The following is a 23,799-nucleotide window of genomic DNA, read 5'->3' as shown; positions in this document are numbered from 1 at the left end:
TTTACAGCCCTAGAATGCCTGTATGGTTGTCACTCGTACGGGCCGAAGTGCCATTAACCGAACAACCATGCATCCCTACTGTATTACGGAACGCCTGTCGAGGTTTTAGCCAATCGGGACGTGAAAAACTCAACAGACATACATAAATACATGAGTGTAGGAACGGCTGTAGGGTTTTAGCCAATCAGGACACGAAAAACCCGACAGACATACATGCATGGGTGTGGGAAAGACTGCAGGGTTTTAGCACACCAGAATGCAATAAACTCGACAGAGTGACATACATACATGCATTAGTGAGGGACGGCTGTTGAGTTTTAACCATTCAGCCTTTCCCTCTGCACGTAATTAGCCTAGATCCCGAAGTTTTATGTTGGACACCTGGAAATCATATGTGTTGGATTGATAGGAGGTAACACAATTGGATTATAGTGTATAGATTGTCATTAACCCTGTATTGATAAACACGGATTATTATACAAGAAAGTGAAATTGGTCATATAAATCGCTTAAGAAATGGCGCTTTAATTATTATTCACAGAATGTAGTGCCCTCGAACCAGCCACCTGAAAAGTTATGTAGTCAGAATAACCTGTTCTGAATTGCCATTACATGTACGTTGCAACTTAGCGTGGTATACACATTCTCACTCTTGGTACAAATACCAAAGGGTAAATTAATGTACATCAGATGTTGCATAATTAACACCCCTATAGGCTATTAATTTTATTTTTCTCGTTACTAGGCAGTCATTTGAGTATGAAAAAGCTGGCATACACAGTAGTGAGTCATTACGGTCAATACCCTCATTGTCTCTATTGGTAGGGCCCTACACATACCAAGGGGTAAATTCCTGTCCACCACTTGTTACATGATTAATGCCTCTGAATATGTGTTAAAGAAGCTTCGATTGTCCGTATTTTTCTTGTGTCTAGGCAGTCCTTCGAGTATCCTAGATGTGGTATACACAGTACTGAGTCACTGCGGTTAATGCGCTCATTCTAACTATCTGTACAAATACCAAGGGGTAATTCCTGTCTACCAGATGTTGCACGATTAACACCTCGATCTGAATACGTATTAGAAAAAACTCCGATTGCCATTATCTTTCTTGTTGCTAGGCAGTCCATTCAGTATGACAGATTTGGTATACACTGAGTCAGTACGGGCAGGTATCGGACACATTTTTGCCTCTTTAAGGTATTTTGTATAGACACTGGTAAACAGGTTATCTATATCCGCAATAGAGCTTGAGCCCCGGTTGATTGGTATCACATTTATTCAGTGATTAGGTTTTAAATAGATAATCTTAGTATGTTAGTATAACGCTCGGTATAGTGAGCTTAAACCTAGCACCTGTATTGATATTACTGTCGCCCCAAAGACAAAGACTGAAAACAAAATAAAATTGTCTGAGATGAATATAATATATAAATAGCAGAATTAGTCTCCAGCCCAAGGAAATTAAATAACGGCACATTTCGGGGCTCTTTATAATTTCTCACTATTGTATCCATTCACGTTATTGATTATTACATCATACAATCGAGTGTATTCATGAACTACAGATTCTATGTTGAATATCTCCGAACTATTGGTGTAATAGATGGTAAAATTCTGTATTCTCTTTTCTTTCTTTCTCTTGTTTTATGAGGCAAAACTACGAAATATTAGTTCGATAGTCCTAGGACCTAGGGTGTATTGCAGGATCAAGTCGGTCTATTATCTGACCCCGACTTCAATCCGTACATATTGTTATAGTTGTTAGCAATGCGTAGGCCTATATGTACTGTTTAACGCACTGTCCGCATTTTAACCTAATGTCAATTGCCAAAGTGATTGTGCTTCAGTTTATTCAGCGCATTGTAACCAAATATGTTTTTTTTTTTTTCTTTTTCCTCTACTGGTGAAAAGGAGTGTCAAGATATGGTGCACATTTTTTTTTTTTTTTTTAGTGCATTGTGGTGTCGGCGTGGTCGGCTGCCGGGCCCCCTTTCATATGGTACCATGTGGGAAGGGGGGGGGGGGGGAGGGTTCCGGTGGTTGGCCGTGTTGGCCCTGCAGTGTGCTCCAGTGTGTCACTAACCTTGAGTGTAGGCCACCTCACAGGTCAACAGACAATCGGTGATCCATTTTACAAACTACTATACAAGTAGAATCGGAGATCGCGTCTAGTAGGCCTAATTATGTCACAATCCTACGGTTCTAAAAAAAAAAAAAAAAAAATGCCTGACGCTTTGTATGTTGACTTTGACTAGGCACCTGCACTACATCGAGCGCTGAGACCTTAGAAAATGTCGGTGGTTGGTATGCATGCAGTGTAGTTGCGAAAGCAATTTTTATTCAGGATGAACTGAAATAACCGCATTTTGGTGTTTCACACCCCTTATCCAAGAGCTCCGAGAGAAGCTAATTTCTAGTTGTTGTCGCCGAATGTTAAATACCTCTTTATTTAATTATGTTACAGATAAACCAGATTTTATTATGTTCTATTCTTATGATATGCAATCATGTGCATGAGTTTTGGTAGAGCTTGTGTAGTACATTGAGGACCCAATAAGGTCAATAATGGTTAATGTGCATTGTATAGGCTGATTTATAGCTAAGTTCCCCTGTTTTTTAACGATTAGTAAGGTAATTACGTTGACTCTGGCTCCAAGTATTTCGTTTCGTTTCAATCACTCCTCTATAGTTTGTTACAGCACATTACGCACCGATGCACCTCATCGTATACACCCCGTGTATACGATGCGCACTGCACTTCCCGTGCACCATGATATGCTGCTATCACGTAATGTCACTAATCGTAAATGGATTCTGATTTTAGAATAGATGACCAACAGCTAGTGAACCACACAAGCCAGTACTTCACTATCAATGAATTTAACAGTCAATTTTCCTTCAATAAGGCAATTCAGATTTGTGCTAAATTCAGTTTAATCCAATACAATTCAAGAAGCTTAAATAAAAATTTTGAAATGTTTGAATTATTTTTAAGTTCCCTCAATGATTTTCCATTTTCCGTTATTGGAGTTACCGAAACGTGGTTGCACACCAATCCCGCGGACCTGTTTGGCATTGAAAATTACAATTTTATTCGTAATGACAGAAAGCATGGCATAGGAGGTGGGGTTGCCATGTACGTTAATAATCAAATTAAATTCAAAATTCGAACTGATTTGAGTATTCAGGGAGCAGAAAGTTTAGTTATTGAAATCTTAAATGATAATGAAAAAAAAATATTATAATTGGTACCATTTACCGTCCTCCACAAAATGACATTCAATCTTTTTTTTTTTTTGATAACTTCGACCATTGTGCTAACGAAATTCTTGAAGAGAGAAAGTCGTGTTTGTTTTTTTTATGGGAGATTACAATATAGATTTATTACAACACACCCATTTCCATGACATATTACTTTCCAACTCACTGCATCCCCACATCAATAAACCCACCAGAATAAACAACACCACCAATAACAAAACATTAATAGATAATATATTGTCTACCGTTGTAACTGAAACCTGCACGAACGGCATTCTTTATTCATATATATCCGATCACCTACCGATTTTTATGATTAATGATAAAATGATAAATCTGTAACAACCCCAATACGCCGCCAACCCAAACAATATTTGAAAATGTATAGAAATGAAACGTCATAAAATATTGATTCATTGAATCAAGATTTATTCGAAGAGCAATGGAACTCCAAGATGTTAATTCTTCTTATGATTTTTTTTTAACAAAAATTATTACAGTAATATGATAAACATATTCCTTTAACTCCCAAAATAAATGGAAGGAAAAAAGCTCGGCAACCCTGGATTACTTAAGGTCTTATACATTCCATTCTTATATACTCGAAACTGTTCTTTATAAAATATCTCTGAGAAAACCTACTCCTGAAAACGTGAAAAGGTATAAAACATATAGAAATAAACTAACTACCTTGTTTCGAGCTTCACGTAAATCATATATTTTAAATAAACTCGAATCTAATAAGGACGATAAAAGTGCTCTTTGGCGGACCGTCAATGAAATACTCAAAAAGAAACCTACGGAATGTCCTGACAGCATTACTCATAACGATAATGTCATTACCAATCCTGCCCAAATTGCAAATATTTTTAACAATTTCTTTGTTGATGTTGGTCCTTCTTTAGCAGCATCTATTCCCATAAATGATATAAAAAATCATAAAGATTACTTATTTGAAAGTAATAAAAATTCTTTGTTTTTTACTCCAATTAATGAATCGGAAATTATTGATACTGTTCGATCTCTGAAATGTAGTAAATCCTGTGGGCCTGATAACTTAAGTGTGAATTTGTTGAAAAAAAAAATAATTTACCCCCTAGCAGCCCCTCTCACCCATTATTATCCCTACTTAACGGAAAGTATCCAGATTCCTTTAAAATCGCCAAAGTTATCCCCATCTATAAAAGAGAAGATCCCTCAATGGTGAAAAATTATAGACTCATTTCATTGTTACCTGCAATATCGAAAATTCTAGAAAAAGTAGTTTACAAGCGTCTCTACTCGTTCATGATTGAAAATGAAATATTAAATGCGAATCAGTTTGGTTTTAGGAAAAGATTTTCTATCGATTATGCTGTAATTAGATCTGTCGATAATATTATTGATGCGCTTACTAAAAAGGAGCACATAATTGGAGTTTTTATGGATCTTAGTAAAGCTTTTGACACTATCGATCATGACATTTTATTTGAAAAATTATACAATTATGGCGTGAGAGGGATTACTCTGTCGTGGTCCATAAGTTATCTAAGTCATCGAAAACAATAATGTTGCATTTAAATCCTGTCACTCAACATATTCTAACGTGTCATGTGGTGTCCCTCAGGGATCTATCCTCGGTCCCCTACTTTTTTTAATTCACATTAATGATATTATCAATTCCTCTCCTCGTTTAAACTTCATCTTATTTGCAGACGACACCAATGTTTTTTATTCCCACAAGGATATTGTAACACTGGTTGATACACTAAATACGGAATTAAGTAACATCTCGAAATGGTTTAGAAGTATAACAGGCTTTCATTGAATATTGATAAGACGTGTTTTATACACTTTCATACGCTTCAATCCCAACCCATCCTTCCTCAAAGTATTTCTATTGATGATACAAACATTGTTGAGAAACATTCAACCAAGTTCCTAGGAGTGACCCTAGATAGCAATCTAACTTGGAATACTCATGTCCAGAATATTACAACAGCAATATCTAAAGCAACTAGTGTTTTAAGAAGAATAAAATACGTAATTAATGATCAAACCTTAATAATGTTATACAACATTTTATTTCTACCATAGTGTAATGTACTGCAATACCGTATGGGGCAACTGCAGCAAAACTAAATTCAACACAGTTTTTCTTCTCCAGAAAAAGGCTCTTCGTATATGCACACATTCAATTTTTTTGGCTCACACTGATCCCATATTTTATCGCCTAAAAACTTTGAAAGCTCATGATATACATTTATACCTAACTGCTATGTTTATGTAAAAACACACTCGAAACTTATTACCATTTTTTCATAATGCCCTAGTAACCAATGACCATATTCACTCATACCCTACCCGTCGTTCCCATGATTTTCATTTAAGCAATCCAAAGCTTTTACTTGCTCAAAAGTCGATTAGACATCACGGTCCGGATACATGGAACACTCTTCCTGAGGAGTTGAAACAGTGTGCCTCCTTGTTTTCATTCAAAGCAAACTTAAAGAAGTACATTTTATTACAGTATATCTCAAATACGAACTAAAAACAAACAATTTATATGACTAATGTTGGTCTACCGATAGCAACATCGCATATCGTCCCCTATTCCAGCAAACCAGTTTTATTATTCTAAATTCCAGCATATCTGCCCTTGTGCGCTTTCAAGCACGCACATTCACGCACCTGCACGCACATTCACCACCATCACACATCACAGTTTATTTTCCCCTGCTATCTTCGCAGCAGAATTTGTATTGTTACGAATCTAGCACGTCCATCTTTTCAAGCAATGCTTATAATGGCGGCCTTCTGCATAATCGTTTCTTAACTACAATTGTTATTGTAATCACTGCTGCATAGACATGAATACTGTATATTATATCTTTAATTTTCTTTCATATCGTTGTTTATGCAAGTCAAACGACTCTGTGTTAACTTTACTTTGTATATTTCCTACATGTTCATGATTATGTAACTTATGTATATCGTTGTTTACGCAAGTCAAACGACTCTGTGTTGAAGTTACTTTGTATGTTTCCTACATGTTCATGATTATGTAACTTATGTATGTTGATTTGCAGAAAATAAAGTATCTATCAAACAAACATTGCCATGTGATAATTGTGTGCGTGGGAAAAAGAGCAAACAATTCGATTTTTTTATAAAAATCTTGATTGTAAATTATTATGTCTTTGCTTATAATGATAAACGAAAGAACCATGGTAAGATTCAATCTTCATGGAAAAATCTTCTGATCTCCAAAGTAAATGAAGATAATAGTATGGTAATTGACGCGAGGATTTAAGAGATCCTTTAGTTCCTCCAACCTAATAATTTTCTGGCAAATGACTTTCATATCACATTAAACAATTTCATGTATTCCATGGTGCTGGATAATTCAATAAAAACACATCAATGAAAATGGATCTATATTCTCATTAACAAAAAGAAAATACAACACAACCGCTTTGTTTGAAAGTGATCGACCAATAAAATGCTGCATCTTCGAATGATCCAAATCAATATTTACTCTCATACAACCGTTTATTTCCACTACAATGCTAATAAAAGTGGTGCAAGTATCTTATACTAGGTGTTACAAAGAACATTTCCCACTTTCGATTCTTAATAGTTCGAAAACTATACGTCAGATAACACTGTCATTGATATGAGTGATAGCTTAATAGTGTACAATTTAGTTGAAAGTGATTTGAATATGAGAGCATGAATCAGCTTCGATAAACCCATGATTAATTTCAAAGTTAAGTTCCAGATTATGGTCAAATTTTAACCCTCTGTACAAAACTGAACTTTACACAGGAACCAGTGATGTGTGTGTGAGCTTGTGCTTACAATGATCCTGAACAACAGACATGAATACTACGAATACTACCTTTTCAGAGCACTGCTTACTGGGCTTCTGGTCTCTTGCTCCAAGCATGGACCTAACACACATGGACTTTCATCGTATCGTTAATTAATTCATGCACCTGTACATCTCAAAAGCATGCTTCACTGCTTTGATCCCATGATCGTCACCGCCAGCAAGCCGGGAGAAGAACAAGACGGAGATTCGAGAAATCTTAAACTATATGCGCAGAAGAAAATAACTCACAAAAATCAAGTAAAGTGAATGTGCAGTTGTGATGTATGTTAGGAAATCATACCTCAAACAATTTCGCATTGGAGAGGCAGGCAGTTTTTAAAAGAAAGCTAACATTTTGGCAGAATGATTGCCATTTGTGATCTCAATATTTCACTTTTCTCCAGCTTATTCCAGAGCAAAAAGGGACGGTAATGGTAGAGAACAGGTATATCTTGCCATTAGGCAAGGTCTTACGTGTGTGCGAAAATGTGCGAATCAGCAATTATCCATCTTTTGACACAAAATTTGTCATGATCTCAGGTTTGCTGCTCCTCATCATCTGTATTTATTCAAAGACATTTCCGTCTGAAAAAAGGCACATCAGTGAAACAAGACTGAAATGAGGGAAACGATTCTTTTGTTAGTGACGATACACCAGTCATGATCACACAATCGTTATTGTCCAGACACCTGAATGTACTCATTAAGATGCACATAATCAGGTGTCGGCGACGATCATTACATCAAAGAAAGACTGCAGTGAACAGTCCATGTATATTAGGTCCATGATAATACAAAGATCGCCATCCTGATAGTAATGAGATCGTGTTAAGCTACGTTCAGACGGGGGCAGTTTTGTTCGGAGTAACTTCGGAGGAAAGGCTGGAGTTGTGCCCGTCTGAACAAGGTCGTGGTAACTTCTTCCGGTCGGAGGAACTTACCACGACCTCTTCCTCCGACCAAGAAACTCCTTAGTTTTCTCAAGAGTATCTCGCTACCACGACTAGATTAGTAAATTGCCCGTGCGGACAAGTCCTCGGAGAACACGTATCTCTGAACTGACATACCCTACGACCTATGTGAAACTTCCGGGGTCAAATCGCAATGTTGACATTTTGCGAGTACACGTGCGCGTGTAGTGCAATTTTAACCTAGTCGATCGCGACGAAGAAGATAGCGCTCAGAAATTTCCATCAACAAGAATGGAGAAGACAAATGCCGCTAGTAAAAAAAAAAAAAAAAAAAAAAAATCGTATGGTCGATGTACGGGGCCCTACCACTTCCGGAAGTTACACCGAGCCTCCACGGTGATCCCCGCGAAGGCCGTGGTAAATTGGTCGGAGTTTCTTCCCACGACCGTCGTGTGGACACAGGGTCGTGGTAAGAGAGTACAAATTTGAATTTTAATTGCTGCGCCATAAAATTTTACTCCGACTAAAAATACGTCTGAACATGGCTTCTGATTGGTAAGAATTGTGCACTCAAATGGGGCAATCCTAGTACTTGCGGGTATATTGTGTGACCTGTGTGCCAGGCGCGTAAGGGCTGACAACTCAGTGAAGGAATTCCTCTGAAGGAATGGCAGAAGTCCCACAGAATGTCATTAGGGAGCTTTAGATTTTAGACGCGCGGACGTTCAGAGGGAAAAAAAAAAAATGTTCTGAGCGTGCGCAGAAGCGCGCGTCAAGTCGATCTATTTTTAGCTTACGTCGCCTGAGTTTTTCACTACGCGTACTGGGCTGTTTTTACGTCCGCACAGTTTGCAACGCAGAGAACTACTTCATGCAGTGATCAAATGGGGGCGCGATTTTATTTTTTATACGTTGCGCCCCAGCGTAATCTAAAGCTACTTTTCAGCACGACGCAGGGGAGAGGAGAACGTCCAGCGCACTCGTCGTCTCAAACGTCCGCGCGTCAAAATCTAAAGCTCCCTAATATCTTGGCCGCATACGGGGACTGCGAGGTACCTGCATCGGAGTTGCCTGCGAGGTGCTGCCGCTAAGGGCCCGGCCCTTACTGGCGTTCTGAGTGGACCTCTGCGGGCAATCCCGACTCACCCGGAAAAAAAAAAATTGGTCATGCTCAAAACTTGCCTGCAATTAAATCGGACTTGCGTGCGCACCTCCGGGCAACTACAGGCGAGATAGGTGCTAGGTACTGTCAGGTGCGGGCCAACTGCGGAGAACTCCGGGTAGCAAGTTTGTTTCCCCTCAAGTCAACCCGCAAAACTTCCCCAGATACAATATGACAAGGCCTTGAGCATGCTCAAAACTTGTTCCGAGTGAGTCGGGGGGGGGGGGGGGGGGGGTTCGCTCGCAGAGGTACACGCAGAACACCAGTAGGAGACCCTTACCGGCAACACCTCGAAGGCAACTCCGACGCAGGTACTTCGCATTACCCGTAAGTCGCTCGTAACAGAAAACGGATCGGTTTCAAAGCTCTCACGCAGGTCACACGGAATACACACATGTAGAAGGTATAACGCGTCTAGCAGGTAAGACACAAGTGCGAAACTCGCAAACATTCTTGTCCGCCCGTGGAAAATTCTCCTGCGTGCTGGAAAATCCCTACTCGCAACAAGCCCGCGTAGCTTGCCCGGAAAGGTGTGATACGGCCAGAAGCTTTGGGGGGATTAATATCCCCCTACCACACCCAACACCCCCCCCCCCCCCGACACACACACACACACACACACACACACACACACACACACACACACAGAAACAATACATGACAGTAATTGAGGCATGACAGTCGTCTAATGATTATCTAACATTGAAACCATGTTTCGTCAATCTATGCGAGGGTGAGTCAAGAGCAATCCCTCCCTTCACCTTCCCTCTTGTGATCTGCCATGTGTACCCACTCTCCCTTTGCACGCCATCACTCGAAATGGATGGGTATTATTTCGCAAGCTGGATAAAGTTGGATAACGTCTCCCAACTGGCCATGAAAGTGGAAACTCGAGGCAGTAAAACGGCTAAACGCCTTCTGGATACCTGCAGAAAGAAGATTATTTCATAATAGACGAGCTTGCAAGAAGATCCAGCATGTAACTCTTCTCTGCTCGTATTCAATATGGCAACCGAGGGTGGCGTGGTCTTTCTCTCAATAGATTCGGAGAGGGATCCAAGAAATTATTTAGGTAGTGAGAATGGGCAGAAGATCACTTCCTCGCGGGATCATGAAGTGGAAATTGGTGACAGGGAACAACCCCAACAGAAAGCTCAAAATTGGTTGGCGGCGATGTACAGCAGTATTCCCAATTCGATTGGTTTATCGGGAGTGAAATACGTCTGCAGGCCGAGGGAGAATAGAACCAGACGGTGAGAGTAAACGGCGTAACGGTTTTTATTTTTATTTTTATTTATTGGAAGCCGCAATAGATTTGAAGATTTGTAATGATAATAGCGACAGGACACAGTTCGATGTACTTAGTACATGCCTCTTTTCTACTTAGGCATTTATAAGTAGGATGCCATTTTGTAAAAGTTGTTTTACAATGTAAACTATTCAAAGCCTGTCTTTTAATAAAAAATAAATAAAGCAAAAGAAAGCGCGATGCCATGTACATTATCCATTTAGGCGTTTGTTACTAGAATGCCATCTAAGAGATTTAATACAATGAAATGAGCCCAAGGACATGAATGGGTTTGTTCTCTTCGAACTACATGTAATAGTACATTTTTGTGACTCGTCCGTACAGAATACTTTATACGGACACTTAAAATTTCTAAATAGGAAGATGCAGCAACTTACAGCATATCAGATTATGATAACGCCACAATGAATACACATGCTTTCTTTTCTTGCATCCTGTTTTAAGTTTGTGTTTAATCTTGTGTTTTAATTTAATTTCAGTTTTTTGGTAATTTGCTTCGTCCTGTCAGGTATGGCTGGCTTGTTATTCTTTCCTGTGTAGTGGTCGCGATGACGCTGCATGTAGGATTCAGAATATGGTACTTTTACTCTCGACCTTCTACTGTGGACATAGCTATCACTTATTCCGACGAGCTAGTTTTTCCAAAGATCATCATTTGCAATCATAACAGCTTCTTGTAAGTATCATTCTTTATTTCTTTTTCTTTCCATCTTATTGCGAACAACATTTCTGCGCTCCCTATTCGATTATTTTTCTCCGATCTGTGAAACCTATATTAGCTACTTTTGTGTACTTTCCATTATGTATTGTTGCTTTAGCTCGATTTGTTACCATGCAAAGTTGTATTGCTATAATACAACCATAACTAGGCTTACGAGTTTCTTCTGACCTGGGGTGTTTCATAAAGCTGTTCGTAAAGTTACGAACAACTTACGAGCAACTGATGATCAGTTCTTGTGCTGAATTAGGGAAATTCTGATAAGTATAGCATATCAGGACTGATCACCAGTCGCTCGTAAGTTGTTCGTAACTTTACGAGCAGCTTTATGAAACAGGGCCCTGATATCGTTACATTTCTAAGTACACTGAGAATAATCTATTTTCCTTCATTAGGAAAATTATTTGAATTATCTCCTTCAGTAAGCAGCATGTGCATGTGCCAGTAACAATTCGAGAGAATGTGTGCTTTTCATAAAAGTGAGATTTGTAGTACTCTCTGTATAAATCGTTGTACCATCCCGACTTTAATCATTGTTGTAGTCTTCTCGTCTAGAGATGGTGGCATTTTTGACCTATTTCAAAACATTAGGAATTTGCACGGCTTTCCAAAATTTCTCCAAACTTCGCTTAAGTTTTCATAAAATCCTCATGTTCGTTAATTTGATTCACCTGATATCTGGAGTGAATTCCTTCTTTATTTCAACTCCTAGGTTTTTGTTACGCTCCGGATAAATGTCGTTTCAGCTATTTATCACTGCATCGCGACAAAGCAACTACAAACTCGCTTATTCGTTATACTATACCGAACCATTGATGGCGTTTCTTTCCATTCTCTTGGAATTTTAGGAGGTCAAGGACGGAAAAATTGCCGACGGTAGATATCCTTGTCAGAAACTATGCATACTCAGAAGCACCCTTCATCAATGCAACACGACCTTTAACTGAGGAAGAAAGACAGGAATTACGCGGAATAAACACAACTGAGCTTTTTCTGGACCTCGCACATCAGGCGAATGACACGTTCTTAGTGTAAGTGGCCGCAGTGTATCTCTATAGAAACATCGACGTGAGAATAAAGTCAAGTGATGTCCAACATACTTCAAACATCTAATTTTCATTTTCATGCAAATATCCTTCGAGTTGCTATAAGGGGCTACGAGAAGAAAAAAAAAAATTAATACAGAAAGCGAAAACTTGGCTTCAAATGTTTCTGACTTCAATTATTTTAGGTAGTTAAATTATGCATCAGTCACATGGCCCGAAGTCACGAAGGTGGTACAAATGAAACCATGGTTTAAACCATGGACAAAAACCATGGAGTGCCAAGTGTCGCATGGAATATTTTGTTACGAAATCAGTCATTTCGTCGATGAAATGATTATTTTGTAACAAAATGACAACATTTTGTAACTAAATGAACATTTCGTCCAAGAAATGATAATTTTGTTTAACAAAACGGTCATTTTGTCGACGAAATGACCAATTTTGTAACGAAATATTCCGTGCGAGACTTGGCGCTCCATGGTTTTTGTCCATGGTTTAAACCATGCTTTCATTGGTACCACCTTCGTGAATTCGGGCCATAGTGTCCATGTATTACTGTATAATCATTGGCCCGAATTCACGAAGGTGGTACAATCTGTGGACAAAGACCGTAGTTTGGTTTGGGGCGCCAAGTGTCACAAATGTTCGCATTTCATTACAGTCATTTCGTTATGATATGTTAACATTTCGTCGAAGAAATGATGATTTCGTTAACGTAATGACTGATTTCGTAGCGAAATAGGCCATGCGACACTTGGCGCCCCATACACACTACGGCCTTTGTCCATGGTTTAAACCATGGACAAGGATTGTAGCACCTTCGTGAATTCGACTGTACACAAGTCATTAACATTACATAATGCAAACAACATCAAATGAAATTGAATCTGCTCATGTTTTTCTCTTGTAGGATTACATGGGCTGGTAGCGAGCTCAGCGTTGCCAACGTGACACCCATACTAACAAGCGTTGGCGTGTGCTACCAACTCAACGCCGACCCCGACCCAACAAAAGTTCTAAAAACAAAAGTAGCTGGTAAGAACGAAAAATGTACGGGTAAGAAATGTACAGGCTCTTTCTCTTTCTCTTTCTTCACTGTCTTCCACAAATCTAGCGGAGCATCAACAATGCCTATCAACCTACTCAATGCTATACAAGCAGGTGCGTGTACAAGGCGACCCTATTAATTTTGAATATTATAGTATTCATAGCGTTGTAAGGCGCTGTAGCGTTTCGTCCGAATTCTGAATAGATTACCTGAAGAGGGTTAATGAGGTGCTTGGAGATAAAGCATGGAGCTTTGATTTATAATTGCTCAAAACCAACAGGAACTGATATCGTCACCACTGCAGGATAATAGCTACATTCTGTCCAGTGTTACTTGACATGGTATGGTTTCTAAGAAGGAAGTCACACAATATTCCTCGAAATTGTTGTGTAAAATAGACAAGTAACAATGAAGGAAATATTGCTGTTATCACTGCATAAGACTAATGAAATACTCTTATTATTCTGATTATTCTGCATAGCGTTACGCAACCAAATATTTTCCTATATGTATGACGTTGTTGACGCTGAAAACAACATTCCAATGGAGAATAATGTGCTTCACTGTAATGACATTGATGTTTGATGTATGGTGCACTATACCGTGATTTAATGTTGTCGTCATGCATTTTCTATCTATGCTATTCATCGTCTGCGTTGCAATAATTATGTAAACATTTATTATCAACTTTTATATCTCTTTTAAATTTTCGTCGGGGGATATGAAACAAAATATCATAACATGCACTTTTTCTAGCTACTATTGGATTTTTTTATTCCTCGGGGATATACTTTGCATTTCTTCTTCGGGAATGCGCCATCGGAAAATAGTGCTATTCCTGCCACCTCGAAATTCATAATTTTCATTAAGTCCATCTTATTTTTGTCGACGATAGATTTTTGTTTTGTTTTCTTCGTCCATTATTCATACTTGTAGTCTCAATCTGTTCCCATCTCTCAATACCTTTTATTTATCATACTACGTATAAATGTATTCGATATTCAAAGGAAAGACCAATGGAATGAGACTGATATTGGATACCCAGCAGAGTGAGTATTACTACGGATCGGTGTCAAACTTCGCTGCGGGATTTGCCCTGTACCTGTTACCACAGAACGAGACAAAAAGCAACGCTGCAGTAGTGGGTGTAGATGTCAATCCAGGAACCCTGAATTCTATCGGTATCACCACCACGCGGGTAAGACAAATCTGAAACACACATGGCGTATTCAACAATCTAATCTTCAATATAGCTAGCCATCAACATCTCTCCTCTCTTTCTCTCTCTCTCTCTCTCTGCCCGACTCACAGCTAGCAGAATTAGAGTGCCAATTTTCCCCATGTATTCAATACAGTAATATCGGCTGAGTTGCCGAGTCGGATATCTGATTAGTCGCAACAAAAAATCTACTCTCTTTCACTTGAAATACATAGCAATTTCATCGCTTAAGTGACCGGAGTCATTCCTGGATCTTCTGTGTAGGCCAACACATCAGTCCAGATAAGGAGTCAAAAGAAGAGTGTGCGGATTCGTTTTTGTGTGCCACAATATAAATGAGTGAAGTTCATAGATAGCGTCAATAAGTTAATTATCATTGTAGTGTGTTCGGTATTTTTGTCTAGTGTATATTTGCGTAATTCTCTGACCTTAATCAGGAAATGGAAGAGGTCCCGATGACTGTTATGACAACAGGTGAATTATGAGGACTACATGATAATGAAGATTGGCAAGTAAAATACAAGTGATCCTCAATTATGAAAAAGAGCAACAACTTAAAGATGGTCCATCCCTTTTGCATTCCTTCTCAAATAGCACAGAACATGATATATTCCACCAGAATGACAAGACTATTGTAAACCTATAACATTTCTGTGATATTTTAAGGTGGTTAGCCGTTAAAATTCAAATAATGCACCAAACGCTCAACGTAACGTATTCTGTTTACTAGGCACAGCTGCACACATTAATCCTCCTGTGGTTGTAATATGATACCTATAATTAAATGACTGAGCTTCAACCAACCTTGCCCTCTACAATTTTAAGGTTGGTTGAAGCTCAGTCATTTAATTATTCATCATCCCCAGCCGATGAAAGTTTTTAGTATGATACCTATACTTCGAACAAAAGATATGCATGTTAAAGCTGTCAGAAAAGAAGAATTCACTAGCTTCTCTTACTTTGTTATCGATGGCATATAACAACATACCACTTACATGAACTACATGTGCAACTAAGTGCATCACATAGGTCTGTAAAACTAGACTAGTAGTTTAAATTTGTATTTTTTTTTTTAGTAGTACGAAAAAATTAGTCAAATCTTAACGGTCAATTCAACTAAGAAATAAAGACCCCCTTGAGTTCAAAATTTACAGGAGGTTTCCAAATAGTGTTTTCTTCAATACCGAAGTGTTCTCACCAATTTTTCAAAATTTTGCATGCAAAAGGGATTGGCTGTCTTTAAACGTGCACAAACATAAGTGTGCTTACTTTTTCGAATTTTTCCATTTTTCCGATTATTTGTAACCATCATCAAATTTTCATTCCTTCCAGTCGAACTACTTAAGGCCTCCGTATGGAGTGTGTAGCGAGCACCAACTCAAGTATTTCGACACATACTCCCGCATGAAATGTCGACTGGAGTGCCTAACCGACCTTGTGCTGAAAAGATGTCGCTGCAAACCTCCTTTTATGCCGGGTAAGAATGCCAGGGGGTACATCAAGAGATGGCATCAAAGTTTGACTTTATCACTATATCCCAATGACACTGTTGCAAAGAGAAGTAAGGGGATGTATAGTACATAGAAGCTTTACAGTATGTCCAAAAAAAAAAATACAATCGGATTTTTGCATTGAGAACACCCAATATGATCAAACCGTCTAAATGCTACTTCAGGGTCTTAACACGTTAAGGAGGAGTCCCGAGTATCCTCGGACAGGTGTCTATGGAAAATGTGTGTTGAAGCAAAATCAGTCCATCCTCAACGGGTATAACATATCTTAGCTCCATTTTGCAGAAAACCCCATTCAATTTGGTTAAGCGATCACAGAGAAATGTGGATTGTTGTAAAGCATGTCATGACTCTGATTCTTCCAAGTTTAGCATTTGGATACTCTTGGAACTGCAAATTAATGTGTGAACACAACAGACAGAACTTGGAGGGAAGGGATTCCTAGCATGCTCTACAAAAATCCTTATTTCTATTTGACCACCGAAGCAAATTGAATGGAGTTTTCTGTAAGATGTGGGTATTGAGTTATCGTTTCGGGTGCTGTTCGTTATTCCGAAGGTTCGATATTCCGAAGGTTCGTTAATCCGAAACACGTAAATTTCCTATACCTAGAGGTTCGTTTATCCGAAAATGAAAAAGGGTTCGTTAATCCGAACATTATGTTGTGGCGTTATTGCGAAGATTCGTTATTCCGAAGATTAACTGTTCATCCGAAAATGAAATTCGGAAAAACGAACCTTCGGAATAAGGAATCTTCGGGCTGAAGAGCCTTCGGAATAACGAACCTTCGGAATAACGAGCTGTAACGGGGGGGGGGGGGGGCATACAGTAGATGTTTGAGTCGTTTGAGACGACGCTTGGCCGTTCTCCCCTCTCTCTCTCTCTCTGCGTTGTGTTTCAAAGTAGCTTTAGATTACTCGAGAACGTAACCTATAGAAAATGAAATAGTCCCCCCATATGATCACTAGTCTTGATCAGTGCATCAAATAGCTCTCTACGTCGTAAATTGAGCGGACGTAAAAAAAGCAACGCCTAGTGAAAACTCAGCCGACCCGAGCTAACTTATTTAACAGGAAAAAGAAAACACAAAACTGAAAGTTCACTGAATGGTTAGCAACAACAACAAAAAAACAAAACAAAAACAAAACATTATCTTGATATATCTTTGTATGTTGATCTGAAAAAATAAATCAGCATATTAGAGGAATATGACAGTAAACTACTTAAAAAAAGAATATGACATGAACGAGAAATACAAGTTAAAGCAAAAAAGGAAACAAATGAAGTAAAGCCCACTTTAAACTTATACGGATCGCAGCACGGATGACCACGGATCGTCGATCCGGGATCATCCGTACTATTTCCGGCGTGACCGTGTTGACTCCGTAAAGTCATCCGGCAATATCCTTGATCATCTGGCATGTTAGCTCCGTATAGTATACCGTTGTGGTCCGCGTTCATTAATTGTCTGTCCGTGTAGGTACCGTACTTGACCGTGTAGACTCCTTACTTGTCCGTGTAGACACCCAGTTGCGATCGTATTCACATCCTCATTTCGAAAATCGATATTTTGCGCGACGGAACACCACGGATGACGATCTGATATCATTCGTGAAAGCAATCCGTCAAAGTGTAAAAGGGACTTAAGCAAACGAACACAACACAATAGAATGGTTATTAAAACAAATTACAACAGCTCCTTCAGAAAGAGGAATCCAGTCCTAATATAAGTTAGTCTGATAAGAAAAGAAATGGTAGAATATTACGAGTTCAACGGTAAAATTTTGATTGAAATCGGGAGAAAAATAAGGAAGGTATGACATTTGAAGCTTCGCTATTTTTTTAGAAAACAGTTCTTGAATATGAATATGCAAATGGAAAAGTGAGTATGTCATACCTTCACAACTTGCCATCTACTTTGTCCATAAATTTTTGAAATTTCCAGTTTTTCATTCAAACGCAAATATGCCCGAGGCTCAAATCCTGATGTAGCTAACTGATCGCTATTCTGAAGTTATTCAAACAAGAATAGCATCTTGTTTTAGACTTCAATGACAGAAACATTGAATTTTCGTCATTTTTTTACACGATCAATGGAAAATTGTGAGGTTATGACAATGGTCAGTTCACTCATTTGCATATTCATATCCACTGTACAAGAACTGTTTTGCAGAATTAAGCAAAATTTCATAACTTTCTTATTTTTCATCCAATTTCAGTCAAACTTTTACCATTGAATTTGTAAGATTTTACTCCTTTTTTTATCAGACCAACTTATTTTGGGGCTAGATTTTCCCTTTCAGATGATTTAGTTAATCACTTAGCAACCCGTTTTTCACATAGCCAAAGTAAAAGAGATTTTAAAGGTGAGTCCTCTATTATCTTTCCAGTAATCAAAAGATGTGTCTGTATCTATGATAACATCTTCAAAGAAGCAACAATTGCTCAACGCAGAAACACACAGATAACAAAGCAATGACAAACACACAAACACTGACACACACGCACACACACACACACACGCACACATAAATCCCGGTTTTTGTTTTGTTTTGTTTTTTTGATCAAGTAAGACAGCTCTCAATTAATGTCATTAAAAAGTCTGCTGCATCTGGGAGGCATTAGTTCCTATTACGTACTCATTTTGACGCCTGTGGGTTTTTTTTTTCCCCTCTCTCTATAGGTAGATTCCCAGTCTGCGATCCTCTGACGTACAAAGAATGCGGATATCCAGCCATTAGTAAGTAAATAATAGACCAGATTTAGCACCGACATATAGTTATTCATATTTTATGCAAACCATTATTCTTGACCACCAAAAAGTTGCTCGGGGTTTGCAACAGCTAATGTAAGCCAAGTGCTTTCCATTTAATGAATGACGTTGATTACAAAACAACATGTACAACGTACATCAGGCCAGCGAAGTGATCTACAGAAAAAGTACGATGAGTCATGGCGATGAAGTGAGGGGAGAACCGATGCGAGGCAGTTTTATTTTCTCCAGCGCCGTTTTCAGTTTCCAGGGGATAAACCGTCGTATTTTCTGACTTAGAAGCGGTTTTGGCGAGAGTCATGATAACATATACACCTGTAATCAGACTAAAAAATGGATTAGTCTGTGAAAATAACAAATTTCACCCTGCCTGCTCGTGCTGTGTTGAGTACTCGCCGAGAAACTATGATGAAAAAAATGCCTTTCCTGGGCAAAACAACAAAGAATTGTATACTCCATGATAATACCCAGAATGTTCACTGTCATAAGTTGAAAGTGTCAACCCATTCGCAAAATATCACCCGCTTTTTATGGGACTGAACATAAGTTGAAAACTTAGACCTTCAAGTAACTATGCAGGAGCGAGATATGTCAAGTGTTAGCCTGTCGATGATATGAACTATGATTCCCTCTAATTCTACTCTTATATCAATTATTCTTTATTTATTTGTTTGTTTGTTTGTTTTCGTTCCGGAAACCAAATCCGCTTACCATAAATCATATTTCTCCATGCTTCTTTTGTCTTGTGTGTTTCCTATCTTTCCATGTCCTCTTTTCTTATTCTTGTTCTCTGAATTATTTATCTTCGTTTCTTTTATGCTAATTGCGATTGTTCTTCTCTGCCTCTCCCTCCTCTTCGTTTTTTTTTTATATACCTTCTTTCTCTCTGCTTTTCGTCTCATTCATCTTCTTCATCTTTTTCTTCTTCATGTATCTTCGCAGAAATGGCACAACATCGACTGAACGAGTGCGACTGCCCGGTGAACTGCGAAACTCTGCTGTACTCGTATTCGCTTTCGTCGTCCAAGTTTCCTTCTCTCTTCTGGGCCGACATTCTGGCGGGCAGAATCAAACGTAATGGCCAAGGACTTATGGACAGGGCGTATCTCGAGTAAGTGCCAATCAACAAACAAACAAACAAACAAGCAAATCCAAACCCACATAATGAAAAATGAACAGAAATAAAGGAAATGAGTTTAGGGAGATCATTTACGTCGACAACATGAAATAGTAGCCGCGTTATACCAGGCATTGCACTTTTGGGGAATGTCTGTAATAAGCAGGAGAAGATGCATGCTCTATGTCTACATATTCTTTTATGTTTAGATAAGACTTTAGCTGATAAGTTATTGAATAGCACATTGGCGATCATGATTTCGACGATGACATTGACAGTGACCATTGTAACGATTAGTAATACTGTATATTATATATATATATATATATATATATATATACATATATACATCATAAGTATTGCTAATGCAATCGTTATTTAGTTCCCTGTACAAAAGAATGAAGTTACAAATACAAATGCAGTAACTGGAATCCCTGTTTATGGATACAATAACTATGGGCATCTGTACCAAGAGCCCTCTGCTTGCCATTTGCTTGCTTGTTCATTTGCATGATTATTTGAGTTTACCTTATACGATGAATGTATAAAAACTACTGTAACTTACAATACTTCTATGAATTCAGGGAAAACGTTTGCGCCATCGATATATACTTCACGAGCATGGAATTGACGACGATTAAGCAACAAGCAGCATATACTCCTCTTGCCTTGCTCAGTAAGTACTTATCGTTGATTGTATAGTATCAATCCACATCTGGTTGAGCAACTCAGTTAGAATTGTTTTTGATAATTCAAGGGGCAACCTCACGAAACGCCATTATGGTGGCATCCATAATCAGTTTACCCACATTATTCTACGCCAGTTTAGGCCAGCTCACAGCGGGTAAACAATCAGTACACCTGTGCTCATAAGAACATAATAAGTGAGACTTATAGTTCAATTTGCGCAGAGTATAGCCAAGGGTACATGGAATACCTCTACGGATCAAAGAAATATACACAAATAATAAACAACTTCGATACCATAGCCATTAAAGGCGTCATTTACAAGTTGTATATAGATAAAACCGTTGAAAAGTCCAACATAAGTGCTTTGAAATAGTTCTAACATGTGAGTTAGGGGTAGAAACAACCGATGTAAAAATTTGAACCAGTATGACTGATGTTAAGTGTTGTTAAATATACAAAATGTGAACAATAGTTATAATAAAAAACATTTCCATGATAAACCATCTACAGTTATGGTTTCATGAGAAAAATGTGATATCTTCTTATATTTTAGGCTTTACTGCAAAAAAAATTTATGTGGTAGGATGTTTTGTGATACAACTGACCTACACATATGCATTACATGTGATATCTGAGCATTTTTTACACCACTGCGCCCAAAGGTAAACAGGACCCTTAACTTTGAAGGTATCTCAATGACAGTACATTAATGCCCTTTTTCAAAGATCAAAAAGAGTGTTCAACACAATTAGATTCAAGCACACTGCTCCATACTTCTGCGCTGTTTTATCAAGAATATGCAAGGGGGCTATTACACTGAGATTCTCATGCTCACAGAAAGAGTGGATCGCCGTAATATCATCATTTTTTTTTTTGATATATTTAAACATAACAAGTGACGTTGCATTCATGATTGCTCTGCTAAGATTAAATAGCTAGTGTTGAAACTATTTGGTTCTTTGATGACGTCAAACGGACTATTCAACTTGATGACACTATGATTTCTGTGTTGACGTCAAAAAAGTGGCGTTCAGACCCTATGATTTAACCCTTGTTCTCAGTCATAATATTGGACTTATGACATCAAACATAGACGCTGAAGTGTTCACAAAGTGGTTCTAACATATGTGATGACATGAAACAGACGACATTCACCTTAAAGGGTGTGTACAGTTGTGGTTGAGGTGAGGATTTAGCTTTTAACGTTTTGCGAGATATTCAGAAACCACTCTGAGATGTCAAAGAGCATGCAGTTCTAAGGGATATCAAAAGTTTATTCGATGAAATTTGGTTTTGAAATGGCTGAGATATCCAAAAACAATGTGAAACAAAGAGATCCTAATAAACTTGTGGCATGTCGCCTTTTATTATTAGCACTTTTTTTGGATATCTCAGCCATTTGAAAACCAATTTTCATCAAATAAACGTTGAATCCTTCTTAAAATTACATGCTCTTTCATATTTCATAAGAGGCTTTTCATTATCTCACTTAGAAATGTTCAAAACATGAATCCCCACCACAATCAGTACTGTACAGTCCCTTTAAAGGAAACCAAAACCCCAAAAGAGATGTGGATTGAGTGAAAGCAGCAAAAGTATACAGTAGAACACATCAGTGAAAGTTTGAGGAAAACAACATTCACCTTAAAGTAAACCAAAATCCAAAAAGAGATATGGATTGAGTGAAAGCAGCAACATCAGTAGAACGCATCAGTGAAAGTTTGAGGAAAATCGGACAATCGATGCAAAAGCTTTGAATTTTTAATGTTTTGGTGTTGGAACCGCTGGATGACGAGACTACTAGAGTTCATGATGTCATGTGTGTACAACTATTGTAAAGAAAATATAAAGAGAATTCCACAAATGTTTTCATGAAAATCACACATTCCATCAACCTGTTACTGACATAATTATGTTAAGAGTAGTAATCATTCCCCATGCTTTCTGAAAGCGATTAGTCAAATGCTCTTTCAGTAGGCTAGAAAAGTGAAAGCATGATGAATTTTCTTTATATGTTCTTTATAATTGCTGTCAACACATGATGTCATAAACTCAAGTAGTCTCCTCATCCAGCGATTCCAACACCAACACATTTGAAATTCATAACTTTTGCATCGATGGTTAGACTTTCCTCAAACTTTCACTGATGTGTTGTACCACTGTTGCTGCTTTCACTCAATCTACATTTCTCTTCGTGTTTTGGTTTCTTTTAAAGCGTTCTGATTTTTTTTTTTTTTTTTTTTTTTTTTTTTTTTTTTTTTTTTACATTGGCGTCTGTATAGGTGACATTGGCGGTGCGATGGGCCTGTGGTTAGGAGGCAGCCTGCTCACGATTTACGAAGTCTTCGACCTCCTGGCCGATTCCTGCTTGCTCTACAGAAGACTTGGGTGATTAACATTAGCGACAACAGTCACTGTTGACCGACCAATCCACCACTTGATTATTGTGACGTTGTGTGGTCAAACATGATTATTCAAATTCTCCAAAGTCGGTTTCTAGGAACAGTGTTGCTGGTAAATTGGAGATATCCAACTGATTTGCTATACTCACAAATCAATATTGACACACTTGAGATGTGAAAAATTCATTTGGATTCAATGCAAATGAGATTTTATTTCCAATAGCTCATTCTCATTGATACAAGTTCAAGTTAAAAAAGTACAATGTATACAACAATATATATATATATATATATATATATATATATATATGCATATATATATATATATATATAATATTCATGTGAAACTAATTTTCAAAATAATTGTGTTATTGGAAAAGAGAGGTCCACGTAAAAGTCAAGTTTGTAGAATGTGGGACAACTCGCAATATAGACAGAAAGAAAACAAACAAACAAGTTTTGCACATTGCATAAGATTGCTCATAATTGAACCCCTAAATACAGGTAAGTGAGATGTTTACTATATATATAATTACAATTCAAGGGATGCAACATTGATATTCAAATTACCATGTATCAAGACCTGCTGTAAGCAAAGGAGTTTTAATCATCAAGTCCAAATTATTGAATGCATTGCCAACATGCATGAAACAACAATCAACTTTTAGCAGTTATAAACAGAGTTTAATTTTGTATCTGACACCACAATCTTTTTTTAACCCTTCCTCACTTTGCGTAAATCTGAGTATTATTTTTTATGCCTATTGTACATTATG

The 23,799-nt window shown here is 38.0% G+C and overlaps 1 protein-coding gene across 1 annotated transcript; it reads left to right on the top strand.

Annotated features, from left to right (window-relative positions):
- Positions 1-10,195: 10,195 nt before the first annotated feature.
- Positions 10,196-23,013, top strand: LOC140235439 (acid-sensing ion channel 2-like). The gene is made up of 10 exons (XM_072315466.1): positions 10,196-10,443; positions 11,008-11,175; positions 12,066-12,248; positions 13,174-13,298; positions 14,319-14,509; positions 15,863-16,007; positions 18,725-18,781; positions 19,757-19,925; positions 20,516-20,607; positions 22,904-23,013. The coding sequence occupies exons 1-10, from the start codon at positions 10,196-10,198 to the stop codon at positions 23,011-23,013; spliced, it is 1,488 nt and encodes a 495-aa protein (XP_072171567.1).
- Positions 23,014-23,799: the final 786 nt, after the last annotated feature.

This window comes from Diadema setosum, chromosome 11 (genome assembly GCF_964275005.1).
Source record: "Diadema setosum chromosome 11, eeDiaSeto1, whole genome shotgun sequence".
Taxonomy (NCBI): domain Eukaryota; kingdom Metazoa; phylum Echinodermata; class Echinoidea; order Diadematoida; family Diadematidae; genus Diadema; species Diadema setosum.
This window is presented reverse-complemented; position numbering and strand designations above follow the sequence as displayed.

What these genes read in the sequence shown, in the direction of transcription:
- LOC140235439 (XM_072315466.1), top strand. Translation starts at nt 10,196, where the DNA reads ATGGCAACCGAGGGTGGCGTGGTCTTTCTCTCAATAGATTCGGAGAGG. An exon ending in AGGGAGAATAGAACCAGACG is followed by an intron (nt 10,444 to 11,007) that starts GTGAGAGTAAAC and finishes TCGTCCTGTCAG; the next exon opens with GTATGGCTGGCTTGTTATTC. An exon ending in CAAACCTCCTTTTATGCCGG is followed by an intron (nt 16,008 to 18,724) that starts GTAAGAATGCCA and finishes CTCTCTCTATAG; the next exon opens with GTAGATTCCCAGTCTGCGAT.